General features: G+C 39.5%; 2 protein-coding genes across 7 annotated transcripts; both read left to right on the top strand.

The window, feature by feature from the left end:
- Positions 1 to 3,490: 3,490 nt before the first annotated feature.
- LOC146687099 (tripartite motif-containing protein 16-like) lies at positions 3,491 to 5,604 on the top strand. The gene has a single exon (XM_085438162.1). The coding sequence runs from the start codon at positions 3,512 to 3,514 to the stop codon at positions 5,171 to 5,173; it is 1,662 nt and encodes a 553-aa protein (XP_085294288.1). The 5' UTR covers positions 3,491 to 3,511; the 3' UTR covers positions 5,174 to 5,604.
- A 3,251-nt stretch (positions 5,605 to 8,855) lies between these two features.
- LOC146687098 (serine/threonine-protein kinase pim-1-like) lies at positions 8,856 to 20,825 on the top strand. 6 transcript variants are annotated; one of them, XM_085438157.1, is made up of 9 exons: positions 8,856 to 9,862; positions 13,547 to 13,620; positions 15,783 to 16,019; positions 16,145 to 16,270; positions 16,394 to 16,488; positions 16,627 to 16,977; positions 17,067 to 17,247; positions 17,334 to 17,504; positions 17,594 to 20,825. In XM_085438157.1, exons 2-9 carry the CDS (start codon positions 13,584 to 13,586, stop codon positions 17,683 to 17,685), a joined length of 1,290 nt encoding a protein of 429 aa, XP_085294283.1. In that variant the 5' UTR covers positions 8,856 to 9,862; positions 13,547 to 13,583; the 3' UTR covers positions 17,686 to 20,825. The 6 variants fall into 6 exon arrangements, 5 of the variants coding, with proteins under 5 accessions (XP_085294283.1, XP_085294284.1, XP_085294285.1 ...); XM_085438158.1 differs by lacking the exon at positions 8,856 to 9,862 and adding an exon at positions 14,600 to 14,725 and having other exon boundaries at positions 13,556 to 13,620; XM_085438159.1 differs by lacking the exon at positions 8,856 to 9,862 and adding an exon at positions 14,546 to 14,725 and having other exon boundaries at positions 13,559 to 13,620.
- Positions 20,826 to 22,690: the final 1,865 nt, after the last annotated feature.

The following is a 22,690-nucleotide window of genomic DNA, read 5'->3' as shown; positions in this document are numbered from 1 at the left end:
TGGATACGATTGTCTTACCTGTGATTTCTCTTGATTGTGTGTGAAATGTGTGTGTAGCTTAGTTCAGTATGTAACCCCAGATAGTGGTTTGGCTCCAGGGTAAATTAGCAGCAGTCTATAAAGGGCTGCCAGTTAACATCAGACGGCCTCTGATGTCCAAATGAAGCTTTCTGAAGCTTGGATTGAAAAACGGTTCATTACTCGAAGCTTTTCAACACAGTCCTGTTTGGTGACATCTGGTGGACAAAACTATGAAGCGCAGCTTGAATCTACAGCTTATAATGAACTGCTTCATTATGATTGCCCACTCTGCAGAGATGAACTGACAGCTTCAATTTAATGTCACGTGACAGTTGTGTCTGATATCGGGCTGATATGGTGCTTTGAACATGTATTTGTTTTACGTGAAAAAAATTCTGTTATGTCGATTTTAATAATAAATAATTTAGATGAATAAAACGTTCTTGTGTAAACATGTGCCATAGTGTGTTCTCCTGTTGATTGTGACTTCTTGTAGTTTGTTAGTAATAAAAAAATACACTAAATATAACAATGTAAAGCACAATATTATAATAGGTTGTGAGTACGCTTGTGCTGTGAGGTCACTGCTTCCACCTGATTATGTAATTAACCAGCAGACTGGTACGTTTATATATAATATACTATAAGTTATATCATTATAATTATGTGTACATCATATTTCTTATGTACATTTTAGACCTGGGAGCAGAAATGCTGATGAACTGGTTTTTATTCAGGAACAGGCAGAGCGTCCTCTCTTCCTGGCTCCATGTCTATAATTATGTCACACACTGATTCGCTCTCACAAAACCACCAAAACACGGCACAAATCCCACCAATGATTTCAATAAATCTTTGAATCAGGTACTGAAGCAGTGACGTGCTGAATGAAGCTTCAGACGTCATTGATCACGTGACTCTGTTCAGTCAAACCAAGCCTCAGCACAGCGTTTCTGAAGCAGTGTGTTGATTTTTTGACACACGTGCCGGAGCTTCAGCTTCAAACGGGCCGTCACCATCAGAGTTGCTGGAACCATGTCCCACTACTGGCTACTCTGTTTTATTCTGTGTTAAGTTTTTGAATGTGAATTTTCTGTGTTAAGAATAACAAAGAAAATGTAATGAAGTGATTTTAAAGTTTAAACTTTGTGTTAAATCTTGTGAGTCAGAGAGAGAGAGAGAGATGAGGTGTGGGTGCACATCAGATGATCAAATGTCAACAACCTGATTGGCCCAAGTGTGAAGATGTGACGTCCAGTGAGGGAAGGGGGGATATTGAATGAAATATTCCAGTATTCAGTAGCTCAGCAGCTTTCTAACATGTGGTTTTGCACACTGTTCAAACCTCAGATGTTTGTGTAAACAAGTGTGGAGGACACAAACTCACGGGGGGAGGAACGACATTTACTGTTGATGTGTCTGACATTTAGTCTCCATGAGTTCTCATAAGACTGAAGAACTCTGTGATCTCTAACATGCAGCTGTATGTTTTGAAATCATGTGTCTCATTCTCTGGACTTTACTAGACAACGAGTGAAGAACAGATAACGAATATCATCTTTAAAGTGATGAATAATAACTCTGCCTCTGTGTCTTCATAAAAAGATCGTACTTCTGAAAGGTCAGAGGGCAGCATCCACTCTGGGTTTACACAGTTTTGCAGGTTTAGCTCTTCTGAAGTTCAGCACCTGCTTTTTCAACCAATCAGAAGCCAGTATTGTAGAGAGTTCATATTTCTTTTCATGCAATTGAATAATTTTGAATGTTTAGGTGAATATTTATATTTAGAGTATTTTCTCGATCAGTGTCTTCAGTCCTGACCCTGAGTGCGTACGTTTAAAAATAAAGTGATATAACTTCTTTTACATTACTGTGAACTTCTTGTACAGTTTGACAGCTGATTGTTGTCGTGTTTGTCGTCATATGAAGATCGTTTCCTAAAGAGGACTGAACAGTCATTTAGCCTCTGGCTCCATCCATGAATCTGATGTTTGCTGTATAATCTGTGCTGTTAATAGTGTAATGGAACATATAATTTGTACATATAATTTCATATGTAATTATGATGATCTTTACCCATTAAGATTTTAAATGAAACGATAAACAAAGGCCAAGAAAACTGAGTTAAACTCCTGAGTCTACTATATATTTGCACCATGAAGAAATGAATTGTTTGCACCAGTAATAAATAATCAAATATATCAAATTATCATCAATATTTAAATAAAAGCAAGCATTGCACCAAACAAAACAACAATTCAACAGACAGTTCTATAAAACTGTGGATGATTCAAAGTGCTGCTATAACTGCACAACAAAACTGCAGTGAGAAAAGCTTTGGATGTTCAGTTTAGTTATAATGACAGTTAAACAACTAAAATACTCGATTAAGTAGGTGAGAAAAAGTTACATTTACTGGATCAGTTTAAGACCAAAATACATTTGAATGAATTACTGACATGGACACTTTGTGAAAAATTACTAAACAGTTCAGGCAAAATTTTACTAAAACCTTGAATTAAACTTTAACGTTTTCATTTCAAACACATCTTGATGTTTTCATAATAATAATAACAGATACTTTATTGATCCCCATGGGGAAATTACTTGTTTTTCTCTGCATTTGACCCATTCACTCAGTGAAGCAGTGGGCAGCCCACTAAGCAGGCGCCCGGGGAGCAGTGTGTAGGGACGGTACCTTGCTCAGGGGTACCTCAGGGTAGCCGTTAGGTGGATTCGAACCGCCGACCTTCCGATCACGGGGTGACCACTTTACCTACTGAGCTATCCCTGCCCCTTTCATTTAAACTCCACTGTGACTGTGTACACAGGAAAGACTACAAAATAATGTTTGTTTGTTTTGTAAACACTGTGGACTGATCTGCATTTGTTGTTGCTAAATTTAAATATTTGTTACTATTTAATGATCATAATTTCATTTGAACATAGGTTTGATTTAGTGGAGTCAGTTGTTCCCATGCATCATTCTGTAAGTGTGAGAATGAACTAAGATTAGAAAATGTCAAAATATAAAGTGTCATTTATTTTTATTCATCACAGCATCCTAAACTTTGCTGAACTTTTTGAAATATAAAATGAACTCACTGAGTGTTGACTGTCATAACTCAAGAAAAGTTAAACTGGGCTGACCCAGTTGAAACTAATTTTAACAGTTTAAACCAGTTAAACCAGTTTGCCTGGGTCAGACTTGTTACTGCATGATGTAACCAAACATAACACACCCTGCTTCACCTGATTGGCTCTTGGTCGCTCTGTAAGAATATTTCTTTAGTGCCTCCCTTCACAGATGTGTCTGTATCAGGATGGGTCTAAACAACATGGTGTAAATGCAGTTGCTGGTGAGCCTCATTTCCTGTAGGAGGTGAACAAGAGCAGAGATCTGTTTCCCTTCAGAGCACAGAGGTTGTTTCTGTTCAGAGGAAGTCAAACTGTCTGACAGTCACTGAGAGACGGTGAAACGGCACAGCACATGAATCAAATGGATCATACAAAATTCTGCTGTTCAGTCTGTTTGGATCTACTGAAGGATCCGGTGACTATTCCCTGTGGACACAGCTACTGCATGAACTGTATTAAAAGCTTCTGGGATGAAGAGGAAAAGAAGAAAATCTACAGCTGCCCTCAGTGCCGGAGGACTTTCACAGCGAGGCCTGTCCTGGAGAAAAACACCATGTTAGCAGATTTAGTGGAGGAGCTGAAGAAGACTGGACTCCAAGCTGCTCCTGCTGATCACTGCTATGCTGGACCTGAAGATGTGGCCTGTGATGTCTGCACTGGGAGAAAAATGAAAGCATTCAAGTCCTGTCTGATGTGTTTGGTCTCTTACTGTGAGAAACACCTTCGGCGTCATTATGATGTGGCTCAGTTAAAGAAACACAAGCTGGTGGAGCCCTCCAAGAAGCTCCAGGAGAACATCTGCTCTCGTCATGATGAGGTGATGAAGATGTTCTGTCGTACTGATCAGCAGAGTATCTGTTATCTCTGCTCTGTGGATGAACATAAAGGCCACGACACAGTCTCAGCTGCAGCAGAAAGGACTGAGAGGCAGAGAGAGCTGGAGGTGAGTCGACAAAACATCCAGCAGAGAATCCAGGACAGAGAGAAAGATGTGAAGCTGCTTCAACAGGAGGTGGAGGCCATCAATCAGTCTGCTGATCAAACAGTGGAGCACAGTGAGAAGATCTTCACTGAGCTGATCCATCTCATCCAGAAAAGAAGCTCTGATGTGAAGCAGCAGATCAGATCCCAGCAGGAAACTGAAGTGAGTCGAGTCAAAGAGCTTCAGGAGAAGCTGGAGCAGGAGATCACTGAGCTGAAGAGGAAAGATGCTGAGCTGAAGCAGCTCTCACACACAGAGGATCACATCCAGTTTCTACACAACTACCCCTCACTGTCAGCACTCAGTGAGTCTACAGACTCATCCAGCATCAATATCCGTCCTCTGAGCTACTTTGAGGATGTGACAGCAGCTGTGTCAGAGGTCAGAGATAAACTACAGGACATTCTGAGAGAGGAATGGACAAACATCTCACTGACAGTCACTGAAGTGGATGTTTTACTGTCAGATCCACCAGAGCCAAAGACCAGAGCTGGATTCTTAAAATATTCATGTGAAATCACACTGGATCCAAACACAGCATACAAAGAGCTGTTATTATCAGAGGGGAACAGAAAAGTAACAGCAATGAATCAACAACAGTCTTATTCTGATCATCCAGACAGATTCACTGGATCGTGGCAGGTCCTGAGTAGAGAGAGTCTGACTGGACGTTGTTACTGGGAGGTGGAGTGGAGAGGGGGAGTTTATGTAGCAGTCGCATACAAGAATATCAGCAGAACAGGGAGTGGGAGTGAATGTTGGCTTGGACATAATGACAAATCTTGGGCATTAGATTGTAACAACTACAGTTATACATTTTTGTACAACAACATCCAAACTCCTGTCTCAGGTCCTCGTTCCTCCAGAGTAGGAGTGTACCTGGATCACAGAGCAGGTATTTTGTCCTTCTACAGCGTCTCTGAAACCATGACTCTCCTCCACAGAGTCCAGACCACATTCACTCAGCCGCTCTATGCTGGACTGATGCCTTGTCATCATGGATACAATGCTGAGTTGATTAAAGTGAAATAGACTGAAGTCTTTCATATTGTGGGTTTAAATCTGTGTTTTAGTTTCATTTTATTTTCTCTCCATCATTTCTGCACAGAGATCAGCTGTCAGTCAAACATTATGGGTGGTACCTCCACATCTTCTAGTTGTTCTCTTGATGTTTCTGAGTTTTTAAAGGAGATCTTTCCTGTGACTGTTTATGGAGGCTATCACTGCTCATCATCATTTTGATTTACTAAAATATTTCTCCACATGAAAATGTAAACTTCTCTATCCTCTAAATGTTTCTGGAATATTTGTATTGAAAAATGTCGACATTTCTCTTTATGAGTATGGCAGACCATGTGTGTGTGTTTGTGTTTGTTTTTGTCAAAATCATCAAACAAATGAGGAAAAACTGTGATTGTAATGAATGAATTCATATATTGTGTTGATGTTTTATTGTGTGAATAAACTGGAAGGTTTGACTATAAATCAAACTTTGAACAAAGTCTTTTCTTCTGTCTTCATTCCAGGATCTCACTCAAATCTGATGCAGAAAATATGAAACTAATCTGAGAGAATAACTGAAGCAGTTTTCCTCCTGAAGCATCACAAAGTTCAGAGTTCATGTTTAGAGAAGAAGATTCAGCAGTCGCTCTGTGACCTTTCAACTTTCTTCACTAAAACAGCTTCATTACAGAGAAACAAGTCACATTTTCTTCATGTTCTTAAGTCCTTTAAAATGTTTTAATGGTCCTTGAATGCAGCATCAGTGTGGCAGGTTTAAAAGGTCACTTTCTGTTGTGTTCAAAGATTTCCTTCAGATATGGTCTTTAATCAGTAAAGCCAGTGATACAGCAGTGTCATTAGCTGTGTTATTGGCACCAGGCTGTGTTTATCTATGTATTTAATTTTGTCTGAGGATGTCTTCAGCATAAAATGATCATTTGCTCAGCTGCTGTGTCTCATCTCTTATCAGACATTGGTTGGAACAGAGTTTTGTTGCTGACCATCTGACGAGAGGGTGAAGAAAAGCTTCAGGCTTCATTTGGACACTACGTTGGACAGAAGTCTCCACAAAAATGACTCAGAAACACAAATATTATTAATGAAAGTCCAAATGTCAAAAAGGGGTCATACATGATGCTGAGAAATGTCCTTGAACATTTGAACATGAGTCAGAGGGTTGTCAGGTTTCTACACTGCATCGTGGCATCAAGCCTGAGATGTCTGTGGAAACAAGTATGGAGGACACAAATGCACAGACGCAGTCGAGCTGTTTGCTGCTGATGAGGAAGGAAAATAGTCTGTTGGATATTAAAGCAGCATTTATTAGAGTAAGAACAGATACTTGTGTCCTTCATTTGATCCCCGTCAATTTACAGAAGACTTAAGGACCCTTTGACTTCTAACATACAGCTGCATGTTTACAATTTTATTATTGATTTATTTATTTCTAGCAAAGCGAGACTTTACTGATTAAAGACATATAATCAGACATATTACTGTTACTTTCTGAAAAAGACTCACATAAAGCAGATTTATCACAAGACACATCCTTCATGGCTTAAAGTTGCAGTGGGACTCTTTCGCCATCTGGTGGTTGTAACAGTTATGACAACTGTTCCTGCATATATGTCCCTCCTCAGTGTGAAGAAGACTGGACTCCAAGCTGCTCCTGCTGATCACTGCGTGTTCCTCCTGTGTCTAAAATCTATTTCCATTATGAATCAGGAAACTGTTTGCACCAATCATAAAGCCAATAAAATACGTCACACACTAAGAAATAACAAAAAGGAATTGTGCATTTCAAGGAGATTTTTCCCTCGTTTTTTGAAATCATAAGAATACAAACTAATGCAAGACTGTCATGTTTTCATAAGTTTGTAGAGACACTGTTCTGTTGTATTCTAGGACATCAGTCACTTTTTAAATGCATGCTACTCCTCTTCATCATCAGCATCATCATCAGCACCCATGACCTCCTTTTAGTCTTTGTTTTGTTATTGTTCAGAGTTCAGGAGACGTTCTTATGGGATTTCCACAGTGTACAAGTACTGTTTAGAGCCTTTACCTAAAAGAAAAGAATAAAGTACAAAGTAGATTTACTCACTGCAGGAAAATAATGCCTCAATCTGATATATTGTCTTATATGACAAACTGAAAGTGATGCATCAAAGTGTAAGCAGCATTTTCCTGTTACAGCTGGTCTAGATGGAACTGATCTGATCTCCTTTATGTGCAGGTAGATATCCAGTGGGTTTGCTAAGGGTCACAGATGAGGGGCTGTGTGAGATGTTCAATGGGAAAGGAAATAAAATCATTGTTCCAGACCTGCAGCTAAGATACTCGAGTATCTTCAAATATGAAGCTGAGTATTACTTCCATACTTTCCTCCACTGCTGATGACCTTGTTACCTGCTGCTCCCTGTTAATGATCAGCCTCAGTTCTGATAGTAAACTGTTGGCTCTCTGGGGGGAAGAAAGAAGTTTGTATTTGTTTAAGATACAATGAAATCATATTTTGACATATTGGAAGATGACATGGAGCTGAAAAAATACTACAGGTATAAATGGAAACTACAGTTTATTTCTGTTATTTCCTGTGATAGTGTTTGTACACTCGCTCATGATAACTGTTCATTCAGCTGCTGTTTTTGTCTGCTGGACATCTTTAGCTTTCAGTAAGGATGCATTCATAGATCAGCACATCTTTTTGAACCACATTTCTTATGAGACTCAGAGTTTACATTTTGGAAATGTGGTGAGACCTGGGGTAGAAAGAGACTGAAGCCAGCTTCAACCTCGGCAGTTTTGTGTGTGTCTGAAGCAGAAAGATAAGAACTGTGTGGCCAACTCATCACACACATAATCCTGAATCAGAAAAACAGCATCAAGTGTTGTAATTGTTAAACACAGAAGTGTGATTTATATCAAAGTCAAAGTCAGCTTTATTGTCAAGGACCATATACGTACAGTCATACACAAGAATTTGAAATTGCAATCCTCCCATGGCCCCCAGTGTACACTAAAACAATATAAAGATAAAAGGATAAAAATAAAATAAAAGTTTTATGCACAACACAATACAATACTATACAGTTATTTAAACAGCAGTGTCCAACACAATCATAGTGATTGTGGACAAGTTTGTGTGCAAGTGGGGGTGGGGCGGTCAGTGAAAAAGTAATAGTGTTGGGTCAGAGTTCATATGTTTGGGGGGTGGGGGGTTCAGAGGAAAGAGGTTAATGCAGGTCTGGAGTTCGTGTGTGAGAGCAGGGAGTGAATTCAGCATCCTGACAGCCTGATGGATGAAGCTGTCGCTCAGTCTGCTGGTTCTGGCCCGAAGGCTGTTCAGTCTCCTTCCTGATGGCAGCAAACTGAAGAAGGTGTTGGACGGATGAGTGGAGTCACCTGTGATGCAGATAGGGTTGCCAACCGTCCCTTAAAAAACGGAATCGTCCCGTATTTAGAAACAAAAGTACACGTCCCGTATTGAGCTAATAAGGGACGCACTTTGTCCCGTAATACAGTGAGAATCAAAAGTAGTCTATAAATGTTAATGGAATTAACGCTTTGTTTGAAAACATAATTCCCAGCCCCTCTCCTGCTTTGTGACCAATGAGCTGACAGCACACTTATGACAATTCGAGTATGACAATTCAGATTACCGCTCATCTCATTGGTCGAGGAAAGGTCGCTTACGGAGAAAATACCGGAAGACAACAGATGACCACAACAACAAGCATGGCCAACAGGGAAATAAACGCCGACACTGCGGTGCAAGTCTCGGACGACAGTACACCTGGGCAGTAAAGCTGGGCAGACACTGTGCGATTTTTTCAGTCACGTTATTCAGCTCCTGCTCAAACTGCACGATTGACGCGCAGCGGTTAGAAGTTGGTAGGTCACGATGCAGGTCTCACACTATACCGCCCGATGCTCTGATGCGACCTGAGCGCTCACACTGTGCGTCCATAAAATGAAGGTTATAACAGAAAATCTGTCGCTCTCTCTCTCTCTGTCTTTCACTCACACAGACACACCACCAACATCAACTTTGCTAAATTGCTAATGAAAAACATGATCAGGCAGCTGTGATTGAGCAGCAATGTAAATCCAAATATATTCACGGTTGTTGTGGTCGTGATAATTTTGTGATGCCACATCGAAAAGGCTCGGATGAGCTTTCCAAAGTTCTACAAGTTGTGCCTCCATCGCTTGTGTCCAGTTCACACGCTGCACAGCCGTGCTGCTCCATCTTTTTCACCGACGTTTACGTGTTTGCGCGTGAGCAGTGTTAGCCGAGCGATTGATATCGGGAGCTGGTCGTGAGGTGTTAATCGCTTCTCGTTACCCCACGTATACTACACGATGCACGATGAAGGCCCAAATCGGGCCGATCACCAAATCGGTCGCACGACTCAAAAATCGGCTCAAAATGGGCCAAAAATCGCACAGTGTAAGCCCAGCATTAGAGCAGCAATGTTTGTTTGTTCAGACAAAGAAAAAAAAGGCTGCAAAAGTACAGGGAGGAATGGGAAAAGGGAAACACCTGGCTGGGAAAATGCACGATAACACCTTTAAAGCGCACTGCACTGTGTGCCGGCGCACTTTTTCCATAGGCATGCTTCTAGTGGTGGGCACATGAAGAACATTAGGGGCGTGAAAGCTCGGAGAACCCTTAACCAATTTTTTGTCCACCAGGCCACGGCAGAAGCAGATATGGTATGTAAACACTGGTTTGTTTTTTTCAAACCCTCTGGTTAAGGTTAATATGGGCATGTGCAGTGAATATCAGCGCTATGTGGCCAGAAGTGTGATAATATAATTTATTTTGTGTAATAAACAACTGCAAGGATAGATGATTACAACAAATAGATGACTAATACATAAAAGTAATACATAGATTAATAATGATGATGAGTTATGATGTGTAATCATGGGAACAAGTGGGTTTACAAACAGGAGCAGCTGATTAGCATTAGAAAAGCTGAAATAATACCTCAACTGAAGCCAATTGTACTAAATGCACTATATGTGCACTGTTACAAGAATATTTTTCGTTCTATTGCTTTCTATTAATTTATATAATAAGTTAAGCAGGACAGAGTTCTTTTAAAGAAAGATTTACTTATATTCTCAAAAGTTAAGCATGACAGGCTTCTGTTTAAGAAAGAGACCTGTTTTACTGTGTTAATGTTGTCATTTTGAGCTAAAAATAAATGGCTAAATGATCATTTGTTTCCCATATGGTCATATCACAAAGAATATGCATCTGCTTAAATCAAATTCAAGTCAAATGGTTAAAAAATAATTTCACACACAAAAAAAGAGCTACAAAATTCACCACACTGGGAAGGGTGAACTGGGTTGCCCGGCCCTGGCCACGAGGTGTCTCTTATTTATTTTTCAGGGAGTTGGCAACCCTACATAGCAGCCACCCAGCTCAGCTCTAGAATTTTCTTTTCCTCCCTTGATCTGATGAGGAGTGTTGTTCTTGTGCCCACTGCCAGCTGGAAACTTGGGTACATTTAATATGAGCCGCTGTAGATAAGTTTATGAAACATTTAAAACTAATAACTAGTAAAAGGTCACCTCCGTCTTTTATCTACAGTCCATGTATTCAGTAGCATGTATTCTTTAAAAATAAGGCTTAATCTTTATTTAATTCAATAAATGTAATTAATATATTACACACAATTAAAATAAAAGTCCCCCATTCAGAGTCTGTTCACCTTGATTAAGACTAGTAATTAGGTTTAAGAAAAAATAGAGATGAAAAAGGAATATTTTTTTTAATAAACAGCTGACATTACCTGAAACAAACTGATATTTTCACATTTTATTTATTCATAAGGCTAATTTATGTCTAAGTTCTTATTCTGTTGATCTCTTTAAGGTCGACGTTTGACATAAACAATTAAACAAAACCACATAACCTTTAACATTTTAATGATTCTGTTATACAGACGGGCTTTTCTTTAAAAAAGAAAAAAAAGAATAAACATCCACTGAGCTTGCAAAGCATGCATGAAGATATGTACATTTGCATTAGAACGTTTCCCCGCCCGTCACAGCAGCTTTCGAGAGCAGCGTCCCTTCTGTTCAGCGCACTAAACCCAAATCGCCGAGTGTACATGCTGCACGTTTATGGCTCGTTTTCTTTAACACACAATCCTTCACTCTCGTTTCAAAACAAACAGTATCGTTCACATCTCTATATGTTACCTTAATATTCTTTCATGCACATTTTTAAGACATTGAAGTAATCATAAACATCTCTAAGAGTTTGACTTTCTCTTTCTGCTACAGTCTGGTCTGCAGGCTCAATACTGGCTGAACAATCCTTTCTGTGGCATCCATGAGCTTATTTTCCTTTGCAGTGACTCAACCGAAGCATAAGAAAATGATCACAGAATTATAAGTAAACATTATGCTGGATATAAGACATTAACACTCTGTTTTTAAATTGAAAGTGTAAATATATATTTTTTTAAGTGTGATGTAATGTTTTGAATTATGGATGGATACTGATAAGGATGTAATGATTTATTTCCAGTGTTGGGACTAACGCGTTATTAAGTAACGCGTTACAGTAACTACGTTATTATTGTGGTAACGAGCACGGTAACTAGTTATTATGCCAAAATCAGGAACGCGTTAGTCGTTACTGGAATTTAGATAGGGTCGTTACTCGTTACTTTGTGTGGTGGCTATCGCGGAGCTTCCACAGATTCAGTAACATTAGCAAGTGGTGGAGGCCAGCAGGTGGATGAGAGAAAGCAACACGTTCTCGGGCTGGAGAAAGGGACGCAGAAGGAAAAGAGACCCGAGGCGGCCGCCGGTCCAAGTGTGAACTGAACTTCAGGTAAGAAGTTATGACCTGCAGTCTCTCTGGGTCAGATATAAACCAAGTTTAGGTGGAGTTTATTTTCGTTATTCTGACTTTTTCCGTACTGCGTGCTAGCTAGCATGATGGAGTTTCTATACAGCTGGGTGGGTGCTATGAAGTTAATGATGTTGAACTTTATTTTGTTCATAAGTTATTAGAGTTGTCAACCGTCCCGTCTGGTATTCAGAGAAAATATTACGCGTTTCTTATTGAGGTGAAAAGGAACAGTTTGTCCCGTAATTCAGCTACAATGAAAAAGACACAAAGCTGCAGTTATTCTGTGTCTTCAAGGTTTCAAGTTTCTTTATTTGTCACATGCATAGTTATACAAGTATAACACACAGTGAAATGTAGCCTGACACGCTCCTCGACATGTGCAAAAATTGGGGGGGGGGGGGGGGGTAGAGGAAGAACATTATATATATATATAGTATGTACATTGGGTGAATGTGCAGTAGTAGCAGCAAGCAGGTGAATTCTGTACATTAATATGAATATACATCTGACTATTTTACAGGATAGACAATATAAACATATTTAAAATTAAAGGAATTTGAAATGTACATTGTGCCTTGGTTTAGAGTGTCTGGAAGAGAGTCCTGTCTCAGTCAATTATAGATGATGTGAGAGGGCGGGTGTGTGTGTTTAGGGCCCAGATGGCTTGGGGATAGAAGCTCCTCTTGAGTCTCTCTGTCCTTGCCCGGAAGATGCGGAACCTTCTACCAGATTGCAGAAGTTGGAACAGTTTGTTGCCAGGATGGGACGGGTCCTTCAGTATCTGCGCTGCTCTAGTCCGGCATCTCCTGGTGTAGGTGTCCTGAAGCGGGGGGAGAGCAATCCTGCAGCAGCGTTCTGCTGTACGGATCACTCTCTGGAGAGCTTTTTGGTCCTTCACACAGCTGTTCCCAAACCACGATGTCATGTTCTGTGTGAGGATGCTCTCCACAGCGCCTGTACTTGAAACTGATGTTTTAATGTGTTGTTAGACAGAGAAGTCATGAGCCGAATCCGACAGGCATTGGCCATTGCATGAACTCCTCTGGGGAGTTAGCTTGCAGCACATGTTCAAATTGAATGTTCTGGGTCTTATTATGCTGCAGCGAGATTCAAGTCCACAACTGCGATGTTTTTGTTAAGGAAGAAAGCTAAATGTTCTAAAATATGTGAATGAAGTTATTACCGGGCTGGATAGCAGACTGTTAGCAAGCTAGCAGCTAAGGAAACCTGGCTACCTTTCCAATATGGCGGCTGATACAAGGTCAAATATCAAGATTATGTGCTTTTGCCTAAGAAAATTTGGTTAACAGCATTTATTTTTTCTGTTAATATTTTTTATATGGACCAGCCTGTATCTTTATGATGTTAAGACTGCTAGATGAGCTGTTAGTGACACTGAGTTAGTCATGACTATGCTTTCTGTGTTTTTTCCCTCCCCTTTTGGTATCCTGTTCCTGCTGGATGAACCACTTCATGATCATCCTCATCTGATGACTCCGCTGCGCTATCCTGCCTGGTAGATTCTCCTTGCTGCAGGTGTATGCTTCTGCCAGCTGGATGCTGTTACTGGATAGTACACTGTTCCAATGGAGCGGTAGGAACAAATTGAAACACACACTAAAAGAAAAGGGTTATTGTTTAAAATTGTGTTTTAATAAATGTGTTAATGTTAATTAAGTGTTCATTGTGTGCTGGAGGTCCTACTGGTCCTATGGTGGAGCAGCTACTACCTCTCCTTTAAGAAACTTGCCTCTGATGGGATACAGATATTTGGGACACATTTCAATTCTTGTAAGGGTTTAAAAAATACACAAACTTGGAAGAGTTGACTGGATTTGTACAAAATGAGATGGCTGGCAATGGAAAGATGCAATTCGATTGTTACATGTTTAACTCTTTAAAGCCGGTCGGAGCGGGCACGCTCTGTTTTGCGTAACTATTTTTAAATCCCTGTTGAACCGGGAACCGCGTAAGCTAGCGCAATAATTTTTTTGCATATGAAACCAGAGGAGTTGTACTTACATCTTATGCCATCAGCTTGTCCTAGGTCACGGTTTCCTTCCACATACAGCTTTGCAAAAATTGCATAAAAAGCGCTTGCAGTAACAAAAACATAATATTCCAGAAACACGCTTTGCCGATCCGATCAGCTGTTCGTATTCCAGATGTATTTAATTTTCAATCAAGATGGCAGAGCTGTAATCATGCTCTAAAATTATATATTGTAATATGACAATTGTAAAGTTACTTAACCTGTGAGTCCTTGGTAAAGACATTCTCTTCAAAGTGAACGCTGCAAAGATGAGATGCAAGTTTCAAGTACATCCTTCTTATGTTAGCTAGCCACTAGTTCAGTCTCTGTGCTACACCATCACCTACAGGACAACTGCAAAACAACAACAACAACAACAAAGAACAAAAAAACAAAACATGTAGTTAAGATGATGGTTTTTAATTAGCTGCTGTAAAACAATGTAATAACAATAAATAAATGCAACATGACATTAACTGCTTTTTAGGTAAGTACTTTATGTACTTTTGGAGAACTGTTAGATCATCCATGTTTTCTACAGTCATTGGTTTGCTGGACAAAGTGGCCCACCCGAGGGGTTCCCTGCCATTGACCAGCAAGCCACCCTGGCTGAGGATCATCTGATTGCCAGGGCAGAAGGAGCAGAGCATGCCAGGCAGTCATGGAGGTACAGCATCCTAATAAGGTGTCAAGGGGGTATACACCAGGCTTTGGTGGACACGGGCTGCGCACAGCTCCTGGTTCACCAAACCCCGCTTTGCCCCGGGACATTATTGGTGTTGCAGTGGGTGGAGGTTACATGTGTACATGGGGGCATTCACAGACAAAACACATGGAATAAAGGCTGCAGTCAGTTATATTTTATCTCAGATAAACTAGTCAGTGTTTATTAGTGTTTGCTCAACTAGAAGTCTTCATAGTAGCATCCACACATCAAGTCTTTAAACAAATAATGAAAGGATAATGAAAGAAAGTTTAATGTGAAATTACTGAATTATATGAAATATTATGGCTTTGTCTGCCAGAGTGTTTTTCTTTAAACTACTTGGAACACTTTTACTGGCAGTCAGTGATGTCACTAAAAGGCAAGCTTCTTATGTTGTGTTGCCATAGTCTCCGGAGTTTACTTTTAAAGCTCACTTACAGAACTGACTTATACAGCTTAGTTAGAAAAGTCAAGCATCCAGACATTTGAAGGACTATTCACTCATTAAGGTGACATTTTCTATTTTAAAAGTTCTCAAAAAATTAAAATGAAAAAGGAAACAAGAAAAGTTACGACTGAGGCAGATAAGAAAGATCCAGGAGATCAAGGTAAGTAAAAAAAAAAAAAAAAATCCCCCAAATAACAGAATCTACATTTCTAACAATGTTGAGGCTCTGTGTATAAAATGATTCATTTTTAGAGGATTTAAATCCTGGTTTTGATTGAAACTAACGTAAGTGCAACATGTCTAATCAAAGAAAGGTTACTGGGAAACTTTGTCTTTTGGTAAAATAATGTGACAGGTTTATTCTTGGACTGAGCAGTGAAAACAGAGCAACAAGTGTCATCAAGATGTAAGACTTAGTAAACCTAGTATCAATTCGCACTGGTCAGTTTTTCTATCCCAAGAATAAACTTGTGATAATTTAAGCAAAAGCAATTTCAAATTCTTTGCCAAACTGCTTCCAGTCCTGATGTCGGGGACTCTTTTTCACCACTGTGTTGTTGTCGTTTATAGATTGTAAGAGCAGGACTGCTAAAAGAAAGGCCAGTCCTGAAAAGAAGACCCCAATAAAAAGGAGGAGGGTCGCTGAGCAGGCTGGTCCTTCCACCAGCTCAGATGTGGTCAGAGGAGTGAAGCGCAAGGTTGTGCAAGATGAAGAGGGCACAACAAAGAAAGCAAAGAAGGCTAAACTTCTCGACCATATGAGCGGTGACAAGGAGCAAGCATCCTCCTTGTTGGACTCTGGTAAAGGTAGGCTAATTAGTTGAATAAGGGGGTAGATTAAGTGTGGTTGCTAGGTTTAAGATATTAGTGTTTAGTGTTTGTGTCTATCATCCAGTGAGCTGATGTGCTTTTGGTGTTTTCCACATCTCCAGACTTGAACAACAAACAGATGTGTGCAAAAAATGGCAAAAGAAAGGCCACGGGAGACAACAGAGAGCCACCCAAGAAAAAAAAAAGGAATGTGGACCAGGACAAAAAATCAGTGGCAGACCAAAAACGTAAGTAGCAAGCAGCTTGGGTTTTATATTCAGGGGAAGGGCAAAAGGAACATTTATGCTACAGAGGAGAGTAATTTGTGTCACAGCTGTAATAAAACAAGATTTGTTGTTTTGTCTGTTCAGGTGAATTCCAAGCCAGATATGTGGAGGAGCACCAGCTCGGAGAAGGAGGCTGCGGAGCAGTGTTTGCTGGCTACCGGATAGAAGATCGTTTTCCAGTAAGTGTTCAGATGATGGTAGTAAGACAGGCAGTAACGCAGATAATGGATAATATCGTAAACTGAGACGTCTGCTGTGTTTCCACCTTTCATTACGTCATACTGAGGAAATGCTCACCAGTGCTCTGTGTCTTCTAGGTTGCCATCAAACACATTCCCAAAAATAAAGTCTACTGCAAAGTGGCGGTAAGCGTCCAACACTTGAATCAGTTTTACATTACTGGATTGAATGCGGCGTTCCTCATCATCCACTTTGTTGTAATATTTCAGGATGAAAGCGGGAAGAAGCTCTCAGTGGAAGTGGCCATTATGGTTAAACTTGCAGGTGAAGCAGAAGGGTCAGTGGGAATATCTGCACCTGTGTCCTTGCTGGAGTGGTTCGACCTTGGCAAAGAGCTGATCCTGGTGCTGGAGAGACCTGTCCCTGCTGTGGACCTGCAAAAATACAAAGCAGAACATGGAAGAACTTTGACAGAGGACAAGGCCAAGGTAGGTTGACTGGAAGAACCTTAGACTGTACAGCATTCAATCAAGGCAGAAAAGCATTAACTCATTATTGTGTTTTTCATCTTTTCCAGGTCATTCTGAAGCAACTAGTTGATGCTGTAAAGGAACTTGAGGATAAACACATCTTTCATCGGGACATCAAGGGACAAAACATTCTGATTGAGACCGGCTCAGATGTGCCTCGAGTTCGCATCATTGACTTTGGACTGAGCTGCTTTGTTAAGCAGCGATCTCTGTATCGCGTCTTCTATGGTAACATATTCTGCTCCTGCTTTTCACAGATGTAACAATTTGTGTCTTTTGTTTTAGAAGAAATTGCAATTGTGTCTGTTTGTTAGGCACTCCTCTTCACATCCCTCCCGAGTGGTACATTAGGAACTGCTACAGGTGTGGACCCACCACGGTGTGGCAAATGGGAGTGGTGTTGTATGAAGCGCTTCATGCACGATACTTTAGTACCGCGAGGTTCCTCACAAAGCAACTGAGCATCAAAAAGCGTCTGTCCACAGGTAAGAAAACTTCACACTTCCAGATTCACTGATGCCTTGGATCACTAGAACTATCATCTTCATCTTTTTGATCTTTTCTTTCTTTCAAGAATGCCGGAATTTCTTGGACGCATGTTTAGCTTTAGTCCCGGAGAAGCGCCCAACACTGGAGGAGCTCCAGCTTCACCCCTGGCTAAGATAACACACACAAACACACAAACACACCTCATCATATAAGTATGATACGCTGTAGTAACTTCCTTCCTTTTTTCTGTTGGACAGGAATAGATAGAATGGGTCAATCTTAAAAAATAAATAAATAAAAATTTAGCTTTTTTGGAGTTCCTGTAACCCCCCCAGCCATCCCAGGAAAGGGGATCTCTCTTTGAATGGGCTTTTCCGAGGTTTCTTCCCATCGATCTGGCCCCCTGGGGAGTTTTTCCTCGTCTTCATAGAGAGCTTGGGCTGGGTCAGGAGCTCCATCAAAACTGTCTTTATTTGATGACATTAAAGTCATCAAATAAAGATGTGTTTTACTTAAAGTAAAATTGGATCAGAATAAAACTTGTTTAATTCATCTTTGCTGAGGATTCTCCTTCATTACTATTTTGTTTTGTTTTGTTTTTACCCATGGTGCATTTTGACAAATAAGAAAACTGAATGAGGTTAAAGTGTGCACAAAGACAGTCACACTGCAAATGATCTGAAGACTTGCATCTGTTGCTCTAACCCCCAACTAGTTTAGACAGATTTCCTGGTTCTACCAGAGGTTTTTTCCTTCAAGAAGGGAGTTCTTCCTTCCCACTGTTGCTGAGTGTTTGCTCATAGTGGGTTGTAAAAGCATAAAAGTTAATAAGAGGCATTCATAGCAGAGTTATCACAGCGGGAACTATATAGCTTAAATGTACAATTTCTACAGGACGAATTATAACTTCATTATGTATAAAAGCTCCTGTGGATAATTACTCCTATTTGTAACTTTACACAAGAGAAAGTTTGCTGTCACACTATTTATAACAGGTTGGATTTTGTCCTCTGAGTTGAGCCTTTGGTTGCAGTTTATTGAAGAATTTCCTCTAAAGTAGCTGTTGATAAAGATTTAAAGTCCTGTTTATATACAGAAATATGCTTTAGTTCATGTTTTTTTACATGTCTGCCTCAGTGGATCAGTAGAAGATCTGGCACAGGAAACTAGATGATGAAAAAGGGTACGAATACACATATATATCTATATAGATACAGATATATATACACACACACACACAGGTTGCAACGTAGTATTTTCATTTTTTCTTAGCATTTCTTTAACGTCTTGGTGCAAAAGAATACCTGCATTTGTGTGTAAAGAAATGTTACATATATACTAAAAACAGTTGGAAAAAAGAACTACAAATTTGGAAAGGAATTTATTCATGTTCTTACTCATAGATGGAGTACATGGTTTAAAAAACACTGAGGAAACAGATATGAGGCGGCTGTATCAACATAAAAAAATTAATACAGTTAAAAATGAATAAAAAGTTGCACACTTAAACTTATTTCTCTACAGTTTGTACAATTCATCCATGTAACAATAGGTTCTCTCTTAATATAGTAGTTAATTAAAATATCTTTACATAAAATACATTTTTAAGTATTCTCTGGTGGAAGTCTGTTGTGGCTTATGTTTCTAAATGACACAACCATAAAGCAGCCCACAGAATATACAAATATGTCTTTGATAAGTGAATGTTGGCTCCCACAATGGCCTGTTAAGTTATTGCAAAAATAATTTACTGCATAATATGTCAGATTAGAACATGTTATAAGCACAAACTGAAGGGGAAACAATAAAAACAAAAATTAAAAAACAAATACTAAATTAAGTTAAAGGATATTTCTTACTATACTATATAATTGTATAATGTTGCGTTTGATTGCAAATGAAAACCCACCAAGAAAAAAAGAAAGAAAGAAAAAGAGAGAATAGAGTTTAATTTATTCAAAACACATTCTTTTCTTTTATTTAAGCTGTAGCGAGATTCAAATGGACAAAAGAGAAAGAAAAATATTACAGATTTGTTTTATTAACCATGAATAAACTTTATTATACACAACTCTAAATTTCAGTTGGTCTTAGTCAGATGTGTTTTTAATTAAATCCTGCAACACTGTGCTCGCTGCCATCACTTTATATCTTAGTGTGCAATTCAAATATATACTTATTACAATATTTTTCCCCCTTAACTCTCAACTCGCGTGTTTAAAATGTCTGTGATCATATTTGTCCGTTGACTTCTGTCTGGGCCTCGAACGATTCATCAGACAGGTTGGCAGCCTCCAACTGATGCTCCAGACTTTCATCATCGCCTCTATTCTGATCAACTCTTATCTTAAACTGAGTGATGAACTCATTACTGGCCAGCGCGCCCTCCTTTTTAGGGCACGTGGGCTTTGATAACAGCCGGCTTTCCAGTCGCTCTGCAAAGAAAATTCACAAAACATTTCTTATTTGGTAAGCTTGTTAACAAATTTTAGTTCAGTTTTGCTGAAAGTTATAGCATGCATCAGGTAAGAAGCAATTGGTTTTTAAAAAGCATATACATTCCCCAAAACATTTTTATTATGTGCATTCTGGAGAATAAAAGATTGTACACAATTTCCCTTTTTAAAGTAAAAAGATTATTAAGTCTAATTCTTACTTATTCAGTAGATTAAAGTATTGAAACATCATTATTCATAAAATATGCACATTACAAAATTAAAGTTATTCAAAAATTACTCAAGTACTTACTCCAATACTCACATTATTCAAGTAAATTTAATTTTTGCCAATGTAATGTCACATAAAATCTTAATCTGAATAAGGGATTTGAACCCCACTGTCACGGCCAGGGGATCAGCAGGCCGCTGACTAGTAAGTAGTGTTCTCTCTGTCGCTCTCTCGCCAGGGTGGAACTCATGGTGGGTTCACGCCCTCGGCCCACGCCCCTCTGAAGAGGAAACACCTGGGCCTCATCAGTGCAGCCAGCATTTAAGCCAGGGAGTGGCTTCTACTCATCGCTGGATCGTTGTGTGTGACTCGCGTCAGTGCAGCCCGGCTCTGAGCAAGTTCTCTTTTGCTTCCCTGTGCAAAACCTCTAACGTGTGTTTCCTTCTGTACATAGATCCCCTGGACCCGACTCTGCATTCCCCGAGCGGATTCCCTTTTTGTGTGAGTGTTTGGAGAGGAGCAAGTGTCTTTTCCCTACCTGGATTTCCCCGGAGCCTTTTCCCTGTCACCGCTTTGTATATAGCACTATCCCCTGCACTGTTTGTATATACACCTGGTGGAACTGTAATAAATACTGACTGTGCCTCTGAGTCCTGCGTGTGAGTCCTCAAGTGAACCGTGACACCCACACAGATGAGAGCTTAGCAGTGAAGCTCTCTCTTAAAATTTGAGTTATAAAGTCAGAAGTTATCACTGACAGAGATCCATGTTCTTTTAACATAAGAAAGAATATTTGCTGAAATTGACATTAATCCAAGCCCTTAAAACGCCATTTTGGATTAAGCATTTCCTTTTAGAAAAGTCTTCAATGAGCAGGAAGCTCCAGTACTGAAAAAGAAGCCAACATCAACTGCTAAACGTGCTAAAAGTAAGTAAGTCCCTGTAGACTCCTATGATCAAAACACATACAGTATAAAAGTTATAGGTTACAGATCTGAGAAGTAAAACAAATGTCAAAGTGCAAAAAGACTTATGGTCCCATAGAAGTCTATTCCATTTGCCTGGAATTAGGTGAACACCTTTGTGACAAATTTAATGGCTCAGTCATTTGTTTCATGTCATATTTAATAAAAGACTGACATGGTGGCATGTTGAATTGTCCATTTTGCACATATTTGGTCATTCTAAGCGTCAGAAGGGGAAAGATCATTCTGGGAATGCCCACTGGCGAAGGATGTGTGACTGACAAGTCCAGTGTGTGAAGTTTAACTACAGTCTAAGGAGCTTGGAAAGAAAAGCATCTGGAAGATGTTTCACCTCTCATCTGAGAAGCTTCTTCAGTTCAGAATTTCTTCAGAGAACTGAAGAAGCTTCTTGAATTTTGAATCTTCTTCTTGGGCAGTTATTTTGCGCCTTGGTTTTTCCACACGCTTCTTGCGACCCTGTTGACTATTTTGAAAGAAACGCTTGATTGTTTGATGATCACGCTTCAGAAGCTTTGCAATTTTGAGACTGCTGCATCCCTCTGCAAGATATCTCACTATTTTTGACTTTTCTGAGCCTGTCAAGTCCTTCTTTTGACCCATTTTGCCAAAGGAAAGGACATTGCCTAATAATTATGCACACCTGATATAGGGTGTTGATGTCATTAGACCACACCCCTTCTCATTACAGAGATGCACATCACCTAATATGCTTAATTGGTAGTAGGCTTTCGAGCCTATACAGCTTGGAGTAAGACAACATGCATGAAGAGGATGATGTGGACAAAATACTCATTTGCCTAATAATTCTGCACTCCCTGTATTAACAGAACATGGTTCATAAAACTGCTCCTACAACTGTTTTTGAATCATTTTTAAAGACACTTTATTGTTCTGTTTTTGTCTTTTGGCATTTCTGTGCTAATTTCTTGTTTTAATGGTGCTCTAATTTAAACTGATTTTTCCTATTTTAATACCTAAATAAATAATCATTTATTTTTTGTTCATTTGTCTAAATTCTGGGAAAAGAAAGAAGTTTGTATTTGTTTAAGATACAATGAAATCATATTTTGACATATTGGAAGATGACATGGAGCTGAAAAAATACTACAGGTATAAATGGAAACTACAGTTTATTTCTGTTATTTCCTGTGATAGTGTTTGTACACTCGCTCATGATAACTGTTCATTCAGCTGCTGTTTCTGTCTGCTGGACATCTTTAGCTTTCAGTAAGGATGCATTCATAGATCAGCACATCTTTTTGAACCACATTTCTTATGAGACTCAGAGTTTACACTTTGGAAATGTGGTGAGACCTGGGGTAGAAAGAGACTGAAGCTTCAACCTCGGCAGTTTTGTGTGTGTCTGAAGCAGAAAGATAAGAACTGTGTGGCCAACTCATCACACACACAATCCTGAATCAGAAAAACAGCATCAAGTGTTGTAATTGTTAAACACAGAAGTGTGATTTATATGTGGTTTTACTGATGGTTAACACAGTCGCACAAACACCTGAAACTGATCAAAATAT

This window comes from Copadichromis virginalis, linkage group LG18 (assembly GCF_057382275.1).
Source record: "Copadichromis virginalis isolate Kocher_CV1m ecotype Utaka linkage group LG18, C_Virginalis_male_GT1.1, whole genome shotgun sequence".
NCBI classification, from domain to species: Eukaryota; Metazoa; Chordata; class Actinopteri; order Cichliformes; family Cichlidae; genus Copadichromis; species Copadichromis virginalis.
This window is presented reverse-complemented; position numbering and strand designations above follow the sequence as displayed.

Excerpts from the sequence above, each read along its gene's own strand:
- LOC146687099 (XM_085438162.1), top strand. The coding sequence starts at position 3,512 with ATGAATCAAATGGATCATACAAAATTCTGCTGTTCAGTCTGTTTGGAT.
- LOC146687098 (XM_085438156.1), top strand. The coding sequence starts at position 15,312 with ATGAAAAAGGAAACAAGAAAAGTTACGACTGAGGCAGATAAGAAAGAT. Across the intron at positions 15,373-15,782 it reads GAAAGATCCAGGAGATCAAG|ATTGTAAGAGCAGGACTGCT; the intron begins GTAAGTAAAAAA and ends TGTCGTTTATAG. Across the intron at positions 16,271-16,393 it reads ATCAGTGGCAGACCAAAAAC|GTGAATTCCAAGCCAGATAT; the intron begins GTAAGTAGCAAG and ends TTGTCTGTTCAG.